Source organism: Saimiri boliviensis, chromosome 20 (assembly GCF_048565385.1).
Source record: "Saimiri boliviensis isolate mSaiBol1 chromosome 20, mSaiBol1.pri, whole genome shotgun sequence".
Lineage (NCBI taxonomy): Eukaryota > Metazoa > Chordata > Mammalia > Primates > Cebidae > Saimiri > Saimiri boliviensis.
Genome location: NC_133468.1, coordinates 30840871 through 30865008, shown reverse-complemented (window position 1 = coordinate 30865008; position 24138 = coordinate 30840871). Strand labels below are relative to the sequence as shown.

Here is a 24138-nt window from a genome sequence, read left to right as displayed (position 1 = left end):
CAGTGTGGCGACTCCTCAAGGATCTAGAACTAGAAATACCATTTGATCCAGCAATCCCGTTACTGGGCATATACCAAAACGATTATAAATCATGCTATTATAAAGATACATGTACATGTATGTTTATTGAGGCACTGTTTACAATAGTAAAGACTTGGAACCACCCCAATTGCCCATCAGTATATAGACTGGATAAAGAAAATGTGGCATATATATACCATGGAATACCATGCAGCCATAAAAAAGGATGAGGTGATGTCTCTTGCAAGGACATGGATGAAGCTGGAAACCATGATTCTCAGTAAACTAACACAAGAACAGAAAACCAAATACTGCATGTTCTCACTCATAAGTGGGTGTTGAACAATGAGAACACATGGACACAGGGAGGAGAACATCACACAGTGGGGCCGGTTGGTGGGTTGGGCCTAGGGGAGGGATAGCTGAGGGTGAAGGGACTGGGAGGGATAACGTTAGGAGAAATACCTAATTTAGATAACAGGGGGACAGATGCAGCAAACCACCATGGCACGTGTATATCTAGGTAACAAACCTGCACATTCTGAACATGTACCCCAGAACTTATAGTATAATAATAAAAAAAGGTAGTCCACTTTTTCACTTGCTCATTCGATGACACACTCAGTCACTCACTCACTTTATCACTCAACAACATGTCTTAGACTTATCTAAATCTGCAAGACTAAAAGACGTCCCTGGTTTCTTTTAACTTTCTAATTCTGCTAGAATTCTAGAGAGAGCACATGAGATAAATGAAAAGGATACCGATGGAAGAGATAAAATATTATGCATTCCCTGCAGAAACTCACTTTTCCTCAGCCTCAATTTGGCCCCTGCCATTGCAGGTGATCATGAAGGAGGTTAGGAGACTTTAGAGAGAATAAAAAACAAAAAACAAAAATACATCAGAAAGACAGAGTTACTTACTAGTCATAGACAAGGGTGAGTCCTTCAGCACTTGGAGAAAATTCAAGAGTGACTTTATATTCCCCATTTCAAATATATCCTCTGTTTTCTTGCCTTTCCCTTCAAATGTCTCTGAATAAGCTTCCTCTAACTGCCAGTGAAAGACAGCAGGCCTGATTTCATTGGATGCAACTGTTTTCAGTCCCAGTTAGAGGTAGGGTTCATTCTACTTAAAATAATAATCAAATTGTATTTTGTTTCTCCTCACAGGGTATCTGGAAATTTGACTCAGAATGTCATAAAAAGTATGGGAAAATGTGGGGGTGAGTACTCTGGAAACCTCCATTGGATAGATCTGCTTCTGTGATGAGGTTACCCCACTGCACAGAGGATAGTCTCTGTCCAGGGCTTCATGTGATGAAGCTCTTGTCAACCTAAATACAAACAGAGAGAGGTTCTCTGAAAGAAGACGATAATTATTTAGAGTATTGCAATGGGACTCTGCGTGCATTTGCAAATTCAGGGAGGTAAAGCAAGACAAAGATGCTCTATATGAGGAGGATTTCATAAATGTTTTGAGATAATTACTGTTAGTTGCAAAGATCAATAACAAAGGTAGTGCCACACCAAGGTTGAACAGGCAGTTGCTGGGCAGGTGTCCTTGCAGAAATATTTTTGTGTAAAAATTGAAATGGCCTTTGTGCAAAGTTGTGTTTTTAGTAGAGTCTTGTGATCGTTTTGTTACTAGGAACACAAAGGTGAGAATCCTCTCTTCAGAGCCTTCTTGGGATTTGTCAGGTTTAAAAAAATAGTGACGTCACTTTGGTTCTGACATGTTCACACTTGCTATTGTAAAATTTTCAAGGCTTGTCCTACCAAGGATCCATGTCACCAGGTGTCGAGGTCTTCAGTCTGAACTAGGCTGGGAGCATTGTGGTTACAACTCTTCTCCAGGCTTTGTTGGCTTAGGGACTCCCAGCATTGCCTTCTGACCAGTGTCTGCCTATTCCTCTTTTCTTTTTTTCTTCCTTAGGTGACCTTTTATCACATGCATTGTCTCAGACTCTTCTAATATGTGCTCATAAATGCATGGCATCATCTCCTTCCCACATCGATTCACTTCCAATTAAAAGCCTAAACTCTTTCATTTAGACATTGGATTTAACAGGTGCTTCTGAAAGAAGAGTTGAGAGATAACAGAGAAACAGACTGGGAAACCATTTATGTTCCACTTTTTTAAACTTTCTCTTCAAGTATGAAATTTTTGGTTCCGCCTTGCTTTTAAAATTTAAGCCAAGACCTTTTAATAGAAGGATATACAAGTACTTATTGGTTTATACCATTTTGCTTACTTTGAAGAAGAGATGCTGAATATTCTTAAACCATTGTGTTCACTGGGGGCTGACGGACTGTGATTTTATCAGGTGGCCTCAGCCAGTTGCAGCAGCTGTTCCCTGTCAGAGGTGCTAGAGGTTTGGTGAGAGCAGTGGAGAAGGGGCAGTGGTGTGTTTGTTCACTAGAAGTAAGTGGGAGAAGGCTTTGTTTCTTTGTGCTTCTTCGTCTTCTCTCACCAAGTCCTCAGAAACCGCAGTGCTGGCTGCAGGGTGCTGTGGAGCTGGCACGGGCCATACAGGCAACACGACTGAGTAGAAAGAACACACAGCTCGGGAGGTCCATGGGCCCCCACACCAACTGCCACTTGCAACATTTACTCTTGTGAGCATCTGATGATTTACCTGCCTTCAGTTTTTCATGGAAATAATATTCTTTTTGATAATGAAATATTTTAAACATATGAAACGTTATGGAGAGTGGCATAGGAAATAACCATGTACGCACCACCCAGCTTAACAAATGCTCTCCTGTCATTTCTAACCATGATCTCTTTCAAGAGCTCTTTCGTCTTTCAATGTCCCTTCCTTGTTTGAGCCACATTACCCTTCATTGTATGAAGACTTGGGTGGCTCCTGTGTCTGACTCTTGCTGTGTGTCACATCCTAATGAACTACAAACTAAGGTTGCTGTGTATGGTACAACTAGAGGTATGGATTACATAACATCATGATCAAAGTGTGGCTTCCTGGGTGTGGCTCCAGCTGAAGAATCAGGTTTGTGAAGTTTAATCAGCTCTGTTGTCCCCACACAGATCATATGATGGTCAACTCCCTGTGCTGGCTATCACAGATCCTGACATGATCAAAGCAGTGTTAGTGAAAGAATGTTATTCTGTCTTCACAAACCGGAGGGTAAGTAAGCATCCATTTTTTGAAATTTAAATAATGACTGTTAGATTAATTTTCATTTTAAAGAAACTCATATATTCACAGAAAGTTACCTAAAAAATGTACAGGAAGGTTCCATGTACCCTTCAACCTGTCTCCCCCAAAGGTAACATCTTGCAATCTTGCATAACTATAAATATAGTATACACATATTATTAGGTTGGCACAAAATTTATTGCAGTTTGCCATTTAAAAACTGCAATAACTTTTGCACCAACTTAATAATACAGTACAGGAAATTGACTTTAATATAGAGTACAGAGCTTATTCAGATTTCACCGTTACACGTGCCCTTGTTTGTGTGTGTTTTTGTATGTGTGTAGTTCTAAGCAAATTTATGACATTCATAGATTTGTGCAGTGACCAGCACCATCAAGATGCGACCCATTCTGTCACCATGTGGCTCCCTCCTGCTATCCTACAGTCACAACACGGAGTTTGTCTTTTTCTCTGACAGGTCTATATTCATAGCAAACTTTTATTTATTTGAGGTGGCCAATGTATTAATATTTCCTTTTATGGATTGTTCCTTTGGTGTCAAATCTGAAAATCCTTTGCCTCACTCTCCTTCCTACCTTGTTTTTTCTAAGAGTTATATAGTTTAACACTTTACAAAATGTAACTCTATTATCCATTTTGTGTCAATATTTGTAAAAGTTATGAGATTTAGATCAAGGTTCATTTTTTTTGTGGACTATGGCTGTCCAAATATTCCAACAGCATTTTGGGAAGGTGAGCATATTGTCAAAAATCAGCTGAGCATATTTTGTGCATCTATTTCTTATTGTTTATTCTGTCCCATTGGTGAGTGTGTTTACACCAATACCACACTGTGGTGACTCTAGTAGCTGTACAGTAACTCTTATCATATAGAGTGATTCTTTCCACTTTATTTACATTTTCAAAATGGTTTTAGCTTTTCTTGTCCCTTGCCTTTCCATAAAAACTCAGAATAAGCTTGTAAATGTCTGTAAACAAATCTGCCATAATTTTGATAAATTAAAGCAGAGGTGTCCAATATTTTGGCTTCCCTGGGCCACAATGGAAGATGAATTGTCTGGAACACAAATAAAATACACTAACACTAATGATAACTGATAAGCTAAAAAAGAAAAAAAGTCCGTGTATAGTTTTCATTTTATCTACCACCACATATAAGCAAAAATGTCCTTGCATAATAATCCTAATTATGCACTGCCCCATTCAGAGGATCTTTTAAAATCGTTGAATGGGTCCCAAGTTTGTAATCACTGATATAGAAAATGTACATATCTAAGTTTAAAAAACTTCACTACTTTGGTATTTTTTATTATAAAAGAAAAGAGGGCAATGTAAAACCAGTGGGGTACTTGACATTGTTTTTGAGAAACGAATGCATCAATATCTGGCTTGATGGAAGTAGTTGCAATTCTCGGTGAGTTATCAAGATGCTCATCAGATATTTTGATTCTAATTTTACTCTTCATGTGCTTCATCCTTGAAAATAGTTGCTCACAAATGTAGACGCTGCCAAAAAGCAATGAGATGAAAAAGGTGTGATTGTGAAGCGAGGGATATTTGTCATTGGGAAGACAGGTCTTACAAAAGTCCAGTAAAGAAACACAATCACATTTTTCTTCAGGTTGAATGTCAGACTGCAGCTCTGGGCATTCCATTTGAAAATTGGCAGGTAACATATTTATGTTAATGGAAAATGGAGTCACAAATATACCAAAATATTGATTATTTTTTCAGAAATCTTGAAATTCCTGTTTTCAAATTCCTGTATCAAATTGAAAAGCAAGGCTGCGTATTTTTTGCTGTTCACAGGACCGTGTTTAGCCAAAGTGTCAAAATGCATAAAATTGTTTGCCTTTATTTCAACTTGCCATAATTTCAGTTTCATTTGGAATGCTGTTATGGTTTGAGACACTGTATTGTTAAGTTGATTTTCACCTTGAAGACACAGGTTTAACTCACTTAAATGGGCCTTCAAATCCACTAAAAATGCTAAATCTGTAAGCCAGTTTTCACTGTCAAGTTCTGGCACAAATTTTGTGTTTGATATCATAAACTGCTTGACTTCATGTCACAAAGCATAAAATCTTCACAACATTTTGCCTTGACTTAACCACATTACTTCTAAAAAGTGAATGACATTGCTAGAGTCAGCATCCATACTTTTAAGGAATTCCTGCAACTAGCGATGGTGAATTCCTGCAACTAGTGATGGTGAATTCCTGCAACTAGCGATGGTGAATTCCCTGGCCCTTGTGAAATTCACAGCCTTGATAATAATTTGCATGATGTTATCCATTTTTAAAGCCTGTGCATATGGATTTTCTTATTATGCAATAATACTTGATCAAAGGTGAGTTTTGTGTGGCAACTGCATCATCTTCTATTAATTTTACAAGTCCCATTCTTTTACCCACCGTCACCAGGGCACCATCTATAGCTATATCAGATATGTTCATAATAAACAAAGAAAATTGCTTTAACGTATTTTTCACTGCTTTGTATAAATCTCTTGATTTAGTTGTGTCTTTTAATGGCACATTTAGAAATAGAAATAAAAATGGTGACATTTCTATTTCTTCAGTGACATTATATTCATCATCAATACCTCCAATAAAAATGGCAAGTTGTGCCATATCTGTAGTGTCAGTGCCTTCATCCATCACCAAAGCTAAAATTTTAAATTAGCAGATTTACTCTCCAAACATCTTTCAATAGATTTCCCAATTTCTTCAGTTCTCCTAGGTATAGTCTGGTGAGGCAAACTGATTTTAGAAATATCAGTTTCTCAAGACAAATAATATCTACCACATCTTCTGTACATTGCTTAATAAACTCACCATCAGTAAATGGTTTTGATTTTTTGCTATTAAATTTGCTACCACATAACTAGCCTTTATGATAGAATTTGTTTGAGTTGTAACTGTAAAAAATTTTTGTTGTTGTTGAAAAGACAGACTTTTAGGGGAGCATCACACACCGAGGTCTGTGGTTGGGAGGATTAGGGGAAGGACAGCTGGGGGAAGGGAGCTGGGGAGGGACAACATGGGGAGAAATGCTAGATATAAGTGATGGGGATGGAGGCAGCAAACCACACTGCCATGTATGTACCTATGCAACAAGGCTGCATGTTCTTCATGTGTACCCCAGAACCTAATATGCATATATATATATATATATATATATATATATATAGAGAGAGAGAGAGAGAGAGAGAGAGAGAGAGAGAGAGAGAAAAGACAGACTTTTTTTCAGTTCTGCTATTTTGTGCTTGAAACACATTCCTTGATATGTACCAAATTTGTCAGCATGTTTTTGCATACAATTTGCCTCTTCAAATTGTAGTCTTTGAAAACTGGCACAAATACCACAGAAATTAAGGAGAGTGCTTTGCTATTTACCTTAAAAAGAATAGAATAGAAGTCATTTGTCCACTTTTCATTGAACAATCTTCCTGCATCCATAATTTTTTTTTAGGGTTCTGTTTCCTTTTTAAGACATTGTGGAAGCTATGCTAGAATTAAAAACATTATATATATAAGCAACTATATTTAATTTTATTATGAAAATTTGGGCCAGGCACGGTGGCTCATGCCTGTAATCCCAACACTTTGGGAGTCTGAGGCAGGTGGATCATCTGAGGTCGGGAGTTTGAGACCACCCTGACCAAGATGGAGAAACCCCTTCTCTACTAAAAATACAAAGCATTAGCCAGGCATGGTGGTGCATGCCTGTAATCCCATCTACTTGGGAGGCTGAGGCAGGATAATTGCTTGAACTCAGGAGGCAGAGGTTGCAGTGAGCCAAGATTGTTCCACTGCACTCCAGCCTGGGCAACAAGAGTGAAACTCCATCTCAAAAAAGAAAAAGAAAAGAAAAAGCAAAGCTTAATAATCAAGTAAGAATATTTACATGTCTTCTAAATAATACTGAACACCTATCATTTACAACCATAGATTGAAATACTATTGATAATCACTATGTTTTACTTGCAAGGTTGCCACAAACACACCTAATATCTGATGGTGTCAATTCAACTGTCTATGAGTGGAAGATAACACACACTGGAAGTCGCACATCACCACAAAACTGAATCCACACATTTGTACAAATGGCGAGAGTGCCTGGTGTACAGCAGTGCTCTACCTTCTCTAGAATACACACTTGAATTCTTTGTCACAATTCACTTTACATGGCATTGCAATAGAGTCCTCTCGCTCTTTATTTTGTTAATTGTAATGGTTTTTCATTTCTTCTGGCCGAACTGTTTGCAATTATAATGCAAATTATAGACAATACTCCATTATTTGTGGCTGTGACATCCTCTGATTATCCCATTCCACTCCATTGTCATCTACAAAGTTCACACTTGAGAACTGCACAGTCAAATTACAAAAGAAAAATTGCAAAAAAAAAAAAAAAATCACAAAATGTTTTCAGAAAGTTTCAAAATTTGTGTTGGGCTATGCTCAAAGCCATCTTGGACTGCCTGAGGCCTGTAGGCCACAAGTTGTACAAGCCTGAATTAAGCCAATAGAACAATTCAAGGATAATCTGTACCTTTACTATGTTTAGTCTTTCATTCCATGAATATACTATGCCTCTCCACTTCTTTAGCTTTTATTTCTTTCCTCAACATATTGTAGTTTTTAGCATAGAGATCCTGCACATCTTTTGTTAGATTTACACCTGAAATAATTTGTTTTTGTTGGAGTAAATGTAAATGATGCTGTTTTTCTTATATTTTCAGATATTAAGTTATGTAGAAATGTAAATAATTGTGGGTATTGATCTTGTATCCCACAGCCTTGCAGAGATCACTTATTAGTTCTAGAAATCTTTTTGTATATTCCTTGACATTTTACACATTGACAATTATGTCACCTGAAAATAATGATAATTCTATTATTTTCTTTCCAATCTGTATGCTTTTTATTTCTTTTTCTTATTGTATTAAGACATCCAGTATGCTCTTCAGGAAGAATGCTGAGTGGGCATTTTTAAAAAATTGTTCCTTTTTTTTTTTTTTCCATCCTCAAAGAAAAACTCTCAGTAAGAATAATGGTTCCTGATCTTGGAAAAAACCATTCAATCCTTCATCATTAAATGTGATTTAGCTGATTTTTTTTTTTAATAGATTGTCATTATTAAGTGAAGGAGCTGTCTCTCTCTTCCTAGTTTATTGAGATTTTATCATGAGTGCTGGAAGTATACATTTTAAAACAAAACATAGTTGTGGAAGATAAAAGAAATTTCCAAGCATGCTGGCTTGATAGGCCAGCCCCAAGTTGGGAAAAAGAATTACCTCTTTCTTTTTCCTTCTATGTATGAAATAAAAAATTAAGAGAAAACAGTTTTCATGGAATTGCATTATTACTTGAAAACAGGTTCCTAAAGTATTACCTACTTTTGAAAAAAAAATCACCACATCATGGCATCCCCTTTTCAAGTTGCCCATGTATTAAAGATGGTGTATTAAAGACAGAGCTGGTCTGAGGCAACATACAGTCTGCCAAGGTCACCTGCCTATCTGTAATCAATCCTTTTCTACTCTGCACATTCCTGGGGAAGTGCTAGGTCTTGTTCCTGTCTACTCCATTGGAAGAACAGTTCCCTACCACGTGGAGCATTTGCACTTAAAAGGAGACTGAGATATAGAGGCTTGAGATCATATCAGATGGCTGGGTCTCCTTACTTCCACTCCTGCCCCACATATACTCAGAAGAGGCTAGGCATCTAGGATCTCTATTGAGCATCTTGAATATGGCCTGCCATATCATATACAGTTACTAAATATTGGTTAAATAAGTCATATCTGTTCAATATATTTTGTACAACCATAAAGAGCTCCGCAACTAATGTGAGACAAAATGTTTCTGCTTTGAACTCTAGCCTTTTGGCCCAGTAGGACTCATGAAAAGCGCCATCTCCATAGCTCAGGATGAAGAATGGAAGAGAATACGATCATTGCTGTCTCCGACCTTCACCAGTGGAAAACTCAAGGAGGTATGAAAATAACATGAGTTTTCAGTAGAAATGTAAAGAATGAATCTGGGGACAGGTAGAAAGTAAGATCACAGTCCCTTTCCACGGGGTTGTCCACTGAGTTTGAGCTTCCTAAAAATGGTCTTTTATCTTTATGTACAGAAAAGACATCACAAAATTTGTTATAAAAATGTCACTTACTGCTCCATGCTGGGGAAAGCCCTGTCCTTCTGGGACTTGAGTATGCATATTTAACTAGAGGTAGTAAGTAATCTGTTTTGTGCTTAGATGTTCCCCATCATTGCCCAATATGGAGATGTGTTGGTGAGAAACCTGAGGCGGGAAGCAGAGAAAGGCAAGCCTGTCACCATGAAAGAGTAAGTAGGAGCATAGCCATGGGGTTCTAAGCTATTACGGGCCCCTCCAGCTGCGTGCCATGGAACTGATATTCCCACTGTTGTGTTACTCCAGTGATGAGACAAAAGCAGGGCAGTGTCGCAACTCCAAAGAGCCACCTAAGAGGGAGTGGCTCCCATAAGGAGGCAAGTCAGCAGGAAAAAGGGCCTTCTCTCTGATGCACAGGAGCCAAGATTTACTTACCTGTTAACTTGGCACCATAAATATTCTGGGAGATTAAATATATACTTTAGAAATTTAAAAAACATGATCGTATCAATGTTTTGAGTGTAGTGGATATGGAACTGTGAGTAAGAAAGCATTTGGTACTTGTTGACTTGCATTGGGTAGGCTGAGAAAGTTACAGCGGGGAACTTGGAACAATTTTAATCCCTTCACGGTTTTTCTCAGGGTATCAGCAAACTATGAAATATTAAAGCTTCACACCTCTTCCTTCCTCTCCAATCTCAAAAGAGAAAAGATGCTAGAAACCTATGTGTAGGGCAACCCTATTATTAGCTGTCTACGTTGGTAAATGCTTGAATTGTTCAACAACAGGTATAATTTGAGCCTGTCCTTGGGACCATCACTCAGCTATAGGATTCCCCAAATCAATGTTGGAGAGATCTATTTTTTTAAACCAGAACATTCTTGGTTGTTACATTTTATAAAAATGATTCTGTTCTCAGAGCAACCTCAGGTCAGAGGAGCTGGGGATAGCAGGGTTTTCCAGAGCTATAGCAGAGAGTATAGAGAATAAAGGATGGTATTTCTGGGAACTCAGAACAGGGTGTTGTTGTTTTGTAAAGTCCTGAAGAGGAATCAGTTCTGGGCATAGAGTCTATAGTCAGACAACATCACCTTTCTTGAATCCACTAGGAAGAATTAATTATTCTACTCATGTCCTGTTGAAGCACAGTGCTTACACATCTTGTATCATCCACTCTCAACACATGCTACTGTAGTTGTCTGATAATGGGTCTCTGTCTTCCTATGATTGGGCTCCTCGACCTCAGAAGTGAGTCTAACTCAGCTCAGTGTCTCCATCACCCCTAGTGCAGGGCCACCTGCATCACCGGCACCCAATAACCACCTTATAAAGGAGTGTGATGGGAGATGATCCAGCAGATAGTTCTGAAAGTCTGTGGCTCTTTACCTGTCTTGACTGGACATGTGGGTTTCCTGTTGCATGTATGCTGGAAGAATGGTAAAGAGGTGCTGATTTTAATTTTCCATGTCTTTCTCTTCTCAGCATCTTTGGGGCCTACAGCATGGATGTGATCACTGGCACATCATTTGGAGTGAACATCGACTCTCTCAACAATCCGAAAGACCCCTTTGTGGAAAGTGTTAAGAAGTTCCTAAAATTTGATTTCCTCGATCCATTATTTCTCTCAATAAGTATGTAGACTATTATTTCTTTCTCTCTCCTTTTAAAAATAACTGCTTTCTTGACACATAATTCACATATCATATAATTCATCCACTTAAATGTACAATTCCATTGTTTATAAGATAATAATAAATACATGTGACCATCACTATTGTAAACTAAAACATTTTTGTCAATCTAGAGTCCTCATACATTTTTCGTTATCAACACCCTGCCATAAACTCCACTGCCTTAAGCAACCATTTGGCTATTCTGGACACTTTATAGAAATAATATCACTGATTTTTCTCTGTTGTTTTTTATTATCTATTTCATGAGTTTGTACTTTAGTCCTTGTTATTTTCTTTCTTCTGCTGGCTTTAGATTTGGTTTGCTATTCTTCTCTTAGTGTTTTGTGATGTAAATGGTAATTATCAATTTGAGATATTTTATTCTTTTATATTTAGGTATTACAGCCATCAGTTTCCCTCTGATCACCTCTTTGGCTACATCCCATGTTTTGGCATATCATGTTTTCTTTTTGTTCATCTCAAAACAATTTATTCTTGCCATTTAGATTTCTGCTTTGACTCACTGGTCACTTAAAACTGTAATGTTTAAGTTCCACAAATGTATGAGTTTCCAAAATTTCTTTCCCTTATTGACTTCTGGTTTCATTCCATGGAAATTTGATGTATATATACTGTGCTATTTCTATCTTGACTATTATTTACTGAACAGCATTATTAATTTAAGAAGCAGATTATGGTCTGATTAACCCACAAACTCTAGTCCAATAAATAAAGGCTAAGAGGGCAGGGAATTTAATTCTGTTCCTTTGGTCACTCGAAAGATACAGAAGGTACCACTGATCTCACTGCTGTAGTGGTGGTTTCTATGGATAGACCTGCCCTTGCTTAGTCACTGGCATGAAAGAGGGGCAAACATGATCAAAGGAATGGGTTCCAGTTGAGAACCTAATGTTCTTACTCTTATTACTGGTAGAGAAAATTATAATTGCTCGAGATAAATTTTGCATTTTCATTATAATTTCCTTTTGTTTTGTTTTTCCCACAGTACTCTTTCCATTCCTTACCCCAGTTTTTGAAGCATTAAATATCTCTCTGTTTCCAAAAGATGCTATAAATTTTTTAAAGAAATCTGTAAACAGAATGAAAATAAGTCGCCTCAACGATAAACAAAAGGTAAAATCTGGTGGTGGTTAAATGATAGTGTTTAGTTTTTGATAAATTTAGATTTTATACATACAGTAGTGTATGCATCTTTATTTTTAAAAAATAAAGTAAGAGAACTTAATGTTTCGAACAAGAGAAGTCATTTGGTAGAAATGGAGAAGGAGATTGGGGAAGGAGATAAGAATAAGTCAGAGAGACAGCATTTAAAATTTGACATCAGGAACAACAATTAGTATGTCATGACATAAACAGCACTGAGATACAACTTTACTACTTCACTTCCCTTCAATACATTGCCAAAGGATAAAGATTCCTATTTGAAAATATATTTTACTGGCATTATGCTTTCCTCACATCACAGATTGGTAAAGAATCATTTCAAATCCAAGCCTGTTATTTTACTTATTCTGCAATGAAAGGCCCAATCAGGCTACCTGCCAACTGCTGACATGTAGTGTGTGGTAAATTTGAGTGCTTCACAGCCTGGAATGAGCAGGGGTCTTTTCTGAGAATTGAGATTGCAAGGCTGGCTAACTCAGCTTTGCCTTCATGAGCCCTAGAGGCCAGCTGAAGGATGTCTGCAGGTCAGGGAGGTAGGACCAGGTAACTCAGGTGTCAATGAAGATTGTATAGAGTCTGAGAATGTTGGAGTATTTGAAAACCTTCCCCAAAAAAAGCTACTGATGAGTTCGGAAAATGTCAGGAGATTAATCTATGTAGACATTGCTGAAGAAGATGGTAGAAAAATAAAAGATCCAGGACTTCCTCCTGGGTAAGTAGTTATGACCACAGATGGAACTGGCAACTCTTTGGCTAGGAAGTTGTGTCCAAAAGACAGAAAAGGTGAGCAACAGGGAGGGCAAGAACCAAAAAGCAATTGGACATGATAGCTAGATTGGTTTGAGAAAAACATCCTTCTTTCCAAGAATTTGGATGAATGTTTTTTTCACTGGTGACTCAGGCAACACTGTCAGATTTCTGGTCTTCAAGAAACCATAGGGAGGTTTAAGGAGAGAAGTCAAGAAGGGAGGTTGACTACTGCACTTTGGATTTACTTCCGGCTGCATGAGTTACATTCTGTCAATGAAATTTGTCTTTTGGCTTCTAGCACCGAGTAGATTTCCTTCAGCTGATGATTGACTCCCAGAATTCAAAAGAAACTGCATCCCACAAAGGTAACCAAGGAGTGCTTCTGGGGGCTACTGGTGGGGACATTAAGAGGGAGGTCCTTGCTCTAGAAATGTGCAGGAAGTATTCGAGGAAGATGAGAATTTCTGCCACATAACAGAAAAACACACATTTATATGTTGTAAATGGTAGCTGGAGGCACTTTCCAGAAGCCCACAGGTACAGCCATGTTCCAGGCTTGAAATAACCCTAAGCAAACCTAGAATGCTTGGTGGACAGTCAGTGGTTTGTGGATCACCTACATGAGATCAAATGCCGGTTCTCAGCCTCCTCCAGATCCACTGAGTGAGAACCTCTACTTGGACATTTATATCAAACATCCCAATCAGGAGGCACACCGTCCCAGTAAGGGTGATTTCAACTGGCAGTACTTGATGAAAGCATGTTTGCCAGGTTAATTTACTGCGAAGTTTTATTTTTTGCTTTGAAATGGGTAAGTAATTAATGGGGGAAGCCTCTGAGACCATGTAAATATCTTGTCTTAAATCTTTTACCTACCAGTTTAACGACCATAGATGGTTTTGACTGAAACCATTATTACTAAGACAGTGGCAAAATGGTAACTATGGTCAATTTCAAGCTACCAGGATTTGGCAATCATCTCACAAATTCCCGAATATGTAACAACTGGTTCTAGAAAGCAGAACTGGGTTGACTGCAGTTTATCACTTTAAACATGTTCATGTCTACATCTACTTCTATCTGTCTGCCTGACTATCAATCATCTATCTATCTATAATCTATCAATTAATCTTCTACGTATCTATCTATCTATAATCTATCAATTAATGTTCTACTTATCTCAATAAACCTTACTATGATAAAGGAAATGGTCTATCATTTCACTGTTCCACATGGAAATCACGAGACAACAAATTTCAACTCAGTATAATGGGGTTCAATGTAACTGAATAAAATAATTGGATGGTTGAATTTACCCACAGTACGATAAAGATATCCTCACTGGTAAATCACAACTCTGTAGAACTTTCTCATTCTCATTTAATATTGTGTTTGGTTGTGAATTACATGGTTGCAGCAGGCACCACATTTATTTCTGTGTTCCACATCTCCAAAGGTCCTAATCAAGTCCTCATCAAACAGACTAGTGATGGACCATCTTGACTTTCTCTCAGGAGAAATATCAAGAGGGAGGCCAACCTGTAATCACAAGAACTTCTGCTATTTTAATGCCATTCATCAGACTGCAGTCAATCACCATGCTTCTGGCTTTTTGTCTATCTCCGCAGTTTTGTACATCCTGAGATAGTCCATTTTGAGAACTGTACCCTAGATCTTGTAATGCCTGATGCCTCTCAAACATGTAATCCATGCTGCTCAAGTGAGGTTGTGCACACAAATCACCACATCTCTTCAAAGTTTGGATTTTGATTCAGTAGTTCAACAGTGGGGTTTGAGATTCTGCATCTCTAGTAAGCTCCCTGACCCCAGATGCATCTGGTGCTGCTGGTCCATGAAATATACCTTGAGTAGCAAGAGGTGATCTGTAGCTCAATATTTGTCTTTCAAGTTCCTTCAAACATACATAGAGAAAAGGTCCTAAATATTGCAAATTTTTTCAAAGTTTGTCAAGCTATCTTGTAGAAAATCAAATTTTTCTTGGGGAAAATGTTACCCCATATTTACTTACAGATAAAGTACTTTTAGGAGCATTCAAGGCACACTCCCATAATGCCGAGTATGTCAGACAGAAATGCTCTCTCTGGAAATTACAGAGCAGTGCTGGTGCTGGGATGCCATGAGGAGGAGGAGATGGCCCACAGTCATGTAGACCATGGGAAAACATGGATCAAAATGATTTTGCCTCATTCTGGCTCTGTAAGGTACACATCAGAATGAAAACCACCCCCAATGTGACTCTGAATTGCTTTTCTGTTTTTTCCTCTTGAGATTGGAGAGCTTCACTTAGATGTCATCTAAGCTGTGATGTTGTACATCAACCTGATTTATCTAAAATGTCATTCCTCTCCTTTCAGCTCTGTCTGATCTGGAGCTTGTGGCCCAATCAATTATCTTCATTTTTGCTGGCTATGAAACCACCAGCAGTGTTCTTTCCTTCACTATATACGAACTGGCCACTCACCCTGATGTCCAGCAGAAACTGCAGGAGGAAATTGATGTAGTTTTGCCCAATAAGGTAGGTGGATGACCCCTGGAGATGAAGGGAAGAGATGATGCCTTAGCAAGAATGCCTCCTCACCACTTCCCAGGAGAATTTCTATAAAAAGCATAATCAATGATTCTTTCACTGACACTATGTAGGAAGGCTCTGAGGAGAAAAACAAGGGGAGAAATGCAGAGAATGGTTGTGACTAGCAAAACTGTAAGATCTTTGTAGAACAGTACTGGCCCTGGTTCATCTGCTTTCTGTTATGACAATAATGCTAAGTTAAAAACATCCAAAAACCTCAGTGGCATCCAACAATAAGCATTTGTTGCTCACACGTCTGGATAGTGAGCTCTGCTGACATTGGCAGGACTGGCTCTGGTCTGGCTGTTGTCTGACAGAGCTTGGTCCTGGGTGTGCTGTGCAGGCTGACGCACCTCTGCCTCATACCTGTCTCATGTTCCAGTCAGGTAGCTACTGGTGAAGAAGCCAAGCTAGGAACCAGGGTATCTGACTCCTGAGCTTGTTGAAGTTCAGAGGAGCGCTTAGCTTCCCTGAGAGGGCATTTCTCCAGGTTCATGGTCTATCACTCTCTCAAAAATAAGGGAGAGGCTACAGCACACTGTACTCGTAAAGTAAAATACCGGACTTAAAAAGTGGTTGCAGAAAGTGATTTATTTAGATAGAAAAAGAGAAAAAGGGGAAGGAGAGAGGAAGAAACAGCTTACTCTCATACTTAGTGAGAGAAAGAAAAGCCGCTCTCACACTGAGTGAGAAGGTGTCCCAGAGGGAGAAAACCAGAGAAGGAAAACTCCCCTCACACTGAGTGACAGAATTCAGAAAGATGGAATCCAGGAAAGGAAAGATAGCTTCCACACTGGGTGGAAGGGGACCCCAGAGGGAAAATCCAGGAGGGGAAAGAGAGCTCCCACTATATGGGATGGAATTTCAGAGAGCAGGACATCCGGTGTGGGTGAAGGAGCATGGGAATTTATCCTGGGAGAAATTCCCACCTCCCCAAGTTCCTCTGGCTAATGAAAGGAGTTCCTTAAAACTTCTGCTGGGGTGATTGACCCTTAGTTTCTTCCCGTGCCCATGAAATTGAAACATAAACTGTTAAATCTCCTGGATTGAGAGAGATGAGAAGGGGGCATGGCACTGGGAAGTTCTTGCAGCCACCACCCCCAGCCTATCCTCAAGTTTTTAATGGAGTTTTTATATAATATAGTGTTTATATCATTCATATATATATATAATAGTTGCCAAGTGGGACTTTGCAACCAATAATCCTTTGTAGAAGAAGAGATTTGCTCTTTTCCCTGTTTTTCTTTCTTGGTACAGACATGTGACCTCTTTTTGAAAGATGATAGTGTCTTTGGTGTATTTTATTTGGTGGTAATGGTCACAGCCTATTAATCACATTTTCTCCCATGAGAAAGGAAAACCACTACATGGTCATGCTAAGGATTTCAGTCCCTGAGGTGAGGTTGGTCCTGAATATCTCCTATGTTCATAACTCTTCCACACATCTCAGTAGGTCACTGAGCACATCAATGGGCAAGACGATTGTTAAAATACTTTACAAATGCTATGATCATTTACCAGTAAGAGTTATTCTCTGGAGCTTCTAACACTTCAGTAATACTGCATGGAATGAGTTGAAAGTTAATTCAAAATCTCAGTTTATCCAAATCTGTTTCATTCTTCCCAGGCACCTGCCACCTATGATGCCGTGATACAGATGGAGTACCTTGACATGGTGGTGAATGAAACGCTCAGATTATACCCAATTGCTATTAGACTTGAGAGGGTCTGCAAGAAAGATGTTGAAATTAATGGGGTGTTCATTCCCAAAGGGACACTGCTGGTGATTCCAACCTATGCTCTTCACCATGACCCAAAGTACTGGACAGAGCCTAAGGAGTTCCGCCCTGAAAGGTACAAGGCTCCCGAGAAAATGGAGCTTACCCTGAACCAGGCTGGTTCAAGCATATTCTGCCTCTCTTAATCTACATGACAATTGTGTGGTTGTACAATCATTTGCTTGTAAGTCTTTTTATCACAAAAAAGTGATAAAGGTCAAACTTTGCAAATCACAGACAAGAAAAAATGAAACGACAGCCATCCACTGTCCCAACACATTAAAATGAAGATCATGAATTAAGTCCTTGTGGGCATTTTTCTATGCCTATATAGATTTTTTAAAACTAGAATGTTATCACTTTTTGATTTGAATTGCTGCTTACTTTATTTAACAGGAAACTATCCACTGACCTACATTACTATAAATATAAATACAAATATATATAAATATATATATATGTTGCATATGCCATAAACCATTTAACCATGATGTTAGTTCATGTATATAGGTGTTTTATTCCTTGCAGTTTTTTCTATGCTGTGCCCTTTAGCTCTCTGAATTTAACAGCAACTTTAAAAGACTCACACATTCCATTTTCTTTCAACATTGCTTGCTGTTTCCTCTATGGTAATTATAAAAGTGCAGGCTGAGGTCCTGAGAAGTCCTTGTCCCTAATGGATTAAACCACTTCACTGAGGACACACGACAGCACAGGTCCTCCTGGTTCTGTCTGTGGCAGTCCTGTGCCAGCTCCCTTATACTCTCAGTAGACATCTCATACACTCCTCCTTGGAGGTGTCTTGAGCATACTCTTCTGGGAATTCAGGGACAAAGTCAGGCTTTGGGCACAGTTGGCACTCTAGACATAGTTGGTGTTTTCCCATTATTGTATTATTAAGCAAAATTTAGAATGAAATGTTTAGAGTACTGGCTGGTGATTCAGGATGCTTGGGAGCTAGACTTTCATTGGCCCCTACCTACAAGTTTGCTGATGGCAGGGACCTTGTCTTGTTGGCCATGGTGTCCCTAGTGCCAGCATAGAGTCTGCACATAATACTTGTTCACAGAGTAAGTCAGAGCTGACCAAGTTCTCTGTTTTCTGGGGTAGAGGACTTCATATTTCCTGCAAGCTCAGTACTTCCACCTGCTGGGGCTGCACTAATACAAAATCAGAGACCACTTGCTGTACTTCACTTTGAATCATTCAATCTCCAAACAGATAGTGCTTGCCATGTGTCAGAAACTTGGCCAGGCAGGGAGAAATCGATGTGATTCATATAAATCCAAATCATGTAATTTACATAAATCCAAATCACGTAAATTTATATAAATCTAAATCATAAATTTATATAAATCAAAATCATATATATCATCTAAATCATACATATCATCTAAATCATGTATGTCATCTAAATCAAACTTGCTCTAATCAGAGACCGTCAGAACTTTTCCTTCAAACCTTGTAAAGAAACACAGGTTGGTAAACTTTCTGTATGTTTTGTGTTCTCAATGAAGTGGCTTAAACCATTAGGAATGAGGACTTCTCAGAACCTCAGGAACTCATATATAATCATATGATCTAGATTTATATAAATATAAATTTATATATACAGTATACTTTCTGTATGCTTGTGTCCTCAATGAATTGGCTTAAACCATTAGGGATGAGGACTTCTCAGGACCTCATATATAATCATATGATTTAGATTTATATAAATGAATTTATATAAATTTATATAAATGAATTTATATAAATTTATATAAATCTAAATCATATGATTATATATAAATTTATATAAATCTAAATCATGTGATTAATATAAATCCATTTATAAAAATCTAAATCATATATATCTAAATCATATATAAATCTAAATCATGATTATCTAAGTCTAAGTCATATATGAATCTAAATCATATATATATCTAAATCATGATTATCTAAATCTAAATAATATATAAATCTAAATCATATGATTTCAAGATTAATATATAAATCTTGAAATCATATGATTATTATTTATATATTATTTAGATTTAGATAATCATATAATTTAGATTTATATCAATGGGTTTATCTAAATCATATGATTTATATAAATCATAAGATATGTGTGTGTGTATAGGAGAATGTTCCACATATACACAAGTGTACTCTATAGACACCAGCCTATAGAATAGTTTTCCTCTAACTCCATGTATCTATCACTGGTCCCAACAGCCATCAAACCATGTTAGCTGCCCCATCCAAATGCCACCACCACTCTCCTCCTGACTGTCATGTTATTTTGAAGCAAAGCCTGTAAATATTTCCGAATGTTCTCCAAAATATAAAGACTCCTGTAAAAACATAATATAAAAATGTCGGCCGGGCGCAGTGGCTCAAGCCTGTGATCCCAGCACTTTGGGAGGCCGAGGTGGGTAGATCATGAGGTCAAGAGATCGAGACCATCCTGGTCAACATGGTGAAACCCCATCTCTACTAAAAATACAAAAAAATTAGCTGGGCATGGTGGCACGTGCCTGTAATCCCACCTACTCAGGAGGCTGAGGCAGGAGAATTGCCTGAACCCAGGAGGCGGAGGTTGCAGTGAGCCAAGATCACGCCATTGCACTCCAGCCTGGGTAACAAGAGCGAAACTCCATCTCAAAAAGAAAAAAAAAAACGTCATTATTACTTTCCTCAAATCAACATTTTTTCCTTACTATAATCAAATATTTAGAAATCAAATTTGAATAAAACACGGGTCAATCTTGAAAGAACTTATAGCCTTGGCAGGTGTCCCCAAACTTTTTACACAGGGGCCAGTTCACTGTCTCTCAGACCGTTGGAGAGCCACCACATACTCTGCTCCTCTCACTGACCACCAATGAAAGAGGTGCCCCTTCCTGAAGTGCGGCGGAGGGGCAAAATAAATGGCCTCAGGGGGCCGCATGTGGCCCGCGGGCCATAGTTCGGGGATGCTTGGCCTAGTGGAACAGATAAAGGAAAGCAGTGATAACCTTACAGTAGGGTAGCATCATATGCTCATGCAAATTATTCGACTTAAACTATTCTATGAGAATGTGGGGGAGAAACAGACGGAGAGAAGAACAAGGAAGAGAACGACGAGGAGAAGCAGGCAGAGAAGAAGGCAGACAGCGGAAGGTGGAGAGGAGGAGGAGGAGGAGGGGAATTAGAAAAATGGATGACAGGAGAAGGAAAGGGAAGAGCAACAACTTGAAACAGCACAAGACATCTTCTCCTCCTTTCTCAATGAGCATGTGACCAACATTAGTGTCAGTAGAGGTAGGAACCCACTTTTCCATCCATCAGTCTCATCACTTATGTGCCTTTTATAGCGTGAACACATTGCCACCCTGAATATAATTTTAGGTTTAGAGATAAATATTATTTGCAAAAATATTCACCTCATCTCAAGGAAGCTCAATGCTCCTATAGCATATGGAGAATGGAAAGGACCTGTAGGTTAAAATTATTAAACAAAATAACCAAAGCAGGATTTCAATGACCGGCTCACAAAAGTATCCTGTATCCTACTGGTTGGGAAGTGGAGGGGGGCGGTTCTTAAGAACTCCTAATATGTAACTGTGGTTTTTATGTTTCATTTGCTTTTTAATAGGTTCAGTAAGAAGAACAAGGACAGCATAGATCCTTACATATACACGCCCTTTGGAACTGGACCCAGAAACTGCATTGGCATGAGGTTTGCTCTCATGAACATGAAACTTGCTCTAATCAGAGTCCTTCAGAACTTCTCCTTCAAACCTTGTAAAGAAACACAGGTCAGTATACTTTCTGCATGTTCCATTAAGAACGTTTCTAACCAAAGGGTATAAAAGAATATGCATGTTTATCTTTTAATAATTTGTTCTATGGTCCACATAATCTGTTTGGATCCATCTTTGATCATTAAGGGTGCTTTGGTTTTGGACCTCAAAACCTGTAACATTAAGAACATCATGTAAAGTCAATGCAGATTAGCATGACATGATTATGTGCAGCCTCTCTGAACCCTAGTTAAGTTTAAATTCAGTTTCAAGTCAATTGGAAGGAAGAGGAAGTGTTCTGCATAATCATCAAGTGCAATGATTACCCTGCTGTGACTTTTAAATGGTGTTCTCCATCACCAGAACTTGCAGAAGCTCTCTCATGACAGTGGTTCTCAACCACTAGCTGTATATTAGAATCATCAGGGAGCTTTAAAAGTTAATGAGGGGCCGGGCGCGGTGGCTCAAGCCTGTAATCCCTGCACTTTGGGAGGCCAAGGCGGGTGGATCACGAGGTCAAGAGATCGAGACCATCCTGGTCAACATGGTGAAACCCCGTCTCCACTAAAAATACAAAAAAATTAGCTGGGCATGGTGGCACGTGCCTGTAATCCCAGCTACTTAGGAGGCTGAGGCAGGAGAATTGCCTGAGCCCAGGAGGCGGAGGTTGCGGTGAGCCGAGATCGCGCCATTGCACTCCAGCCTGGGTAACGAGAACGAAACTCCGCCTCAAAAAAAAAAAAAAAAAAAGTTCATGAGGACTGCGACATCTCAGAAATTCTTAACTAATTGCCCCAGAACATGCCCCAGAACATGCCCCAGAACAGCATGACTTTAAAAGCTCCCTGATTGGTTCTCAAGTGAAGCCAAGATGAAGAATGACTAATTTGAGGCATTTCTAGCGGATATAAAGGACTGCCATAGAGCAGGGCTATCCTTAATGTTTGACCTTATGTTCTAGGTGATAAATTTATAGAAAGACTTAGAATCTTTTCTCTGAAGAAGTTAAAGAGCAGATGTCATTGACTAATATTAAGCAATAGCCTATAAGTCTTATTTCTATACCTACATATTTAATATGCAACTCCATCCCTTAAGTACACTTTGTGCTTGCGAAAGGAGGGAGATGGAGATGGCTGCCATCTTATCTACGGCTTCAGGGCATCTGTGTAGCTTTCCTATGTGTGTATTCAGGCAGGAGGCTCAGCCCTGAGAGACAGTGGGCCTGGCACACCTGGGACAGGGAAGATACTCCCTGGCAAGCTCTCAGGCATCTCAGGCTGGCACTTCCATGTATCCATGGCAATTTGCTTTCCCCTCGCCGAAGTGAGATCAGAATGTTACTCTGTTGGTGGCTCCCCCAACAGTGACGGAGCAACTCAGTGACAACAGGCCTAGAAGTTGAGTCAAAACACTGTAGGACTTGAGAACTGCCTTGTTTGCACTACCCTTGGAAGCCAAGAGGAGATGTTAAAAAGAAAAGAATAATTCTTCCTGAAGACCTCTTCCCATCATTGCACTTGATGGGTTCAATTGGGAGGGGTTATTAGACTCTGGAAGTTGAAAACGGCCCACATAATTAACCTGTACAATAGCTACCTTGGAAGTTTTAACCTACAAAAATTTAACTTTATATGGCTCTTCAAAAATAGTTTGCCATAATACCTAATAATCTGGATTCGATTTTGAAAACTCATCCTTTTTGCTTAAAATTTAAATAAAAAAAGAACACAAGTCCACAAGAATTTGTCTCAGGCCTGGTACAGAATTGGTACTCCATAAATATTTTGTTAAATGATGGACGGTGAGTGCTTTTACTATCCAATATTTACCCAGCTTACAGATGAAGTATGAAGAATCCAAGATACATGGTGTTGAGAGTAGTTTTTATATGCTTCCAAAGCATTACTGTCATTCATGTATTTTTTCTACTTTGCTTTCATTTCATCTATTAATTCTCCATATGCTTGTTTAACTATTGTAGATCCCCTTGAAATTAGGCGTGCAAGGACTTCTTCAACCAGAAAAACCCATTGTTCTAAAGGTTGAGTCAAGAGATGGAACCCTAAATGGAGAATGAGTTATTCTAAGAACTTCCACTATGTGCATCAAGAAAGCTGTGCCCCAGGACACTAGAGATCTCAATTTACTTTGTCAATAAAACCTTGAAATAAAGATGGGCTTCATCTAGTGTGCCGCATGAACAATTGGTGATTTTTTACATTCATGGAACTCTCCCGGTGTCTGTGTAGAGTGTTAGGCATTATGTAATATAAAAGAGATGGCCAGATAAGTGACAGGTAGATTCAGCTTCTCTGCTTGTCATAGGACTATCTCTGCCTAGCTCTAGTTAGCATTGTCAGCTTCTCCTGAACTCTCATCAGAGAATAAACATTTCTCATTTGATCCACAATTTTTTTTAAAAATAAGAATTATTGTGATGACTCTAACAGTGACATTTATTTCAGGTTTTATCTGTAATATTCTATAATAAGTTTTATGCCAACAAAGCAATAAAAACTCCTTTACGAAAGTATTATCTGATGCCTTCCTGCACACTAAAGAGAAATCTATAGAACTGAATGACTAACAACCAGCAAATAAACATTTTTGTGTCATTGTAATCACTGTTGTTATGGGGCCCCTGTCAGAACTCCACTTTGATTATTAACATAGGCGACAGTTCATCTACTGTGACTTTGGAGAGCATATTCATGGTTTCATTCTGCCTTCTTTGAAGCATACATTATTTGTAACATTCAGCTGAAGCACTTATTAAATTATTAGTTTTGATTTATTGCTTTTACTTCATCTCCCCTGAAATTTCTGGAAGACAGGAAACATGTTTTCCTATACATCTTGCATTCCGTCTTCCCCTCCCAATTATCTTAATGCAATGAACACTGAATAAAAAATGGTCAGTTGGTCAGTTGACTGGGCAGCATGTCTAAAAGCACTCATGCATTTCCCTTTTTTGCTCCTTCCTTTCCCCTCCCTTTCTGAATCCTAAAGCCATTAGGTGAGTCGCAGCC

The 24138-nt window shown here is 38.7% G+C and overlaps 2 protein-coding genes across 2 annotated transcripts in view; one reads left to right on the top strand and one right to left on the bottom strand.

The window, feature by feature from the left end:
• CYP3A5 (cytochrome P450 family 3 subfamily A member 5) overlaps positions 1 to 23297 on the top strand; it is a 32582-nt gene extending 9285 nt beyond the window's left edge. Inside the window, exons 3-13 of the mRNA XM_010344853.3 lie at positions 1198 to 1250; positions 3074 to 3173; positions 9099 to 9212; positions 9480 to 9568; positions 10840 to 10988; positions 12037 to 12164; positions 13264 to 13330; positions 15341 to 15501; positions 17183 to 17409; positions 20959 to 21121; positions 23091 to 23297. Of these exons, the coding sequence (XP_010343155.2) occupies positions 1198 to 1250; positions 3074 to 3173; positions 9099 to 9212; positions 9480 to 9568; positions 10840 to 10988; positions 12037 to 12164; positions 13264 to 13330; positions 15341 to 15501; positions 17183 to 17409; positions 20959 to 21121; positions 23091 to 23186 (1347 nt within the window). The 3' untranslated portion in view covers positions 23187 to 23297. The remainder of the gene's footprint in view (positions 1 to 1197; positions 1251 to 3073; positions 3174 to 9098; positions 9213 to 9479; positions 9569 to 10839; positions 10989 to 12036; positions 12165 to 13263; positions 13331 to 15340; positions 15502 to 17182; positions 17410 to 20958; positions 21122 to 23090) is intronic.
• The window catches only part of ZSCAN25 (zinc finger and SCAN domain containing 25), a 174442-nt gene that overhangs the window by 57075 nt on the left and 93229 nt on the right, over positions 1 to 24138 (bottom strand). The window lies entirely within an intron of this gene.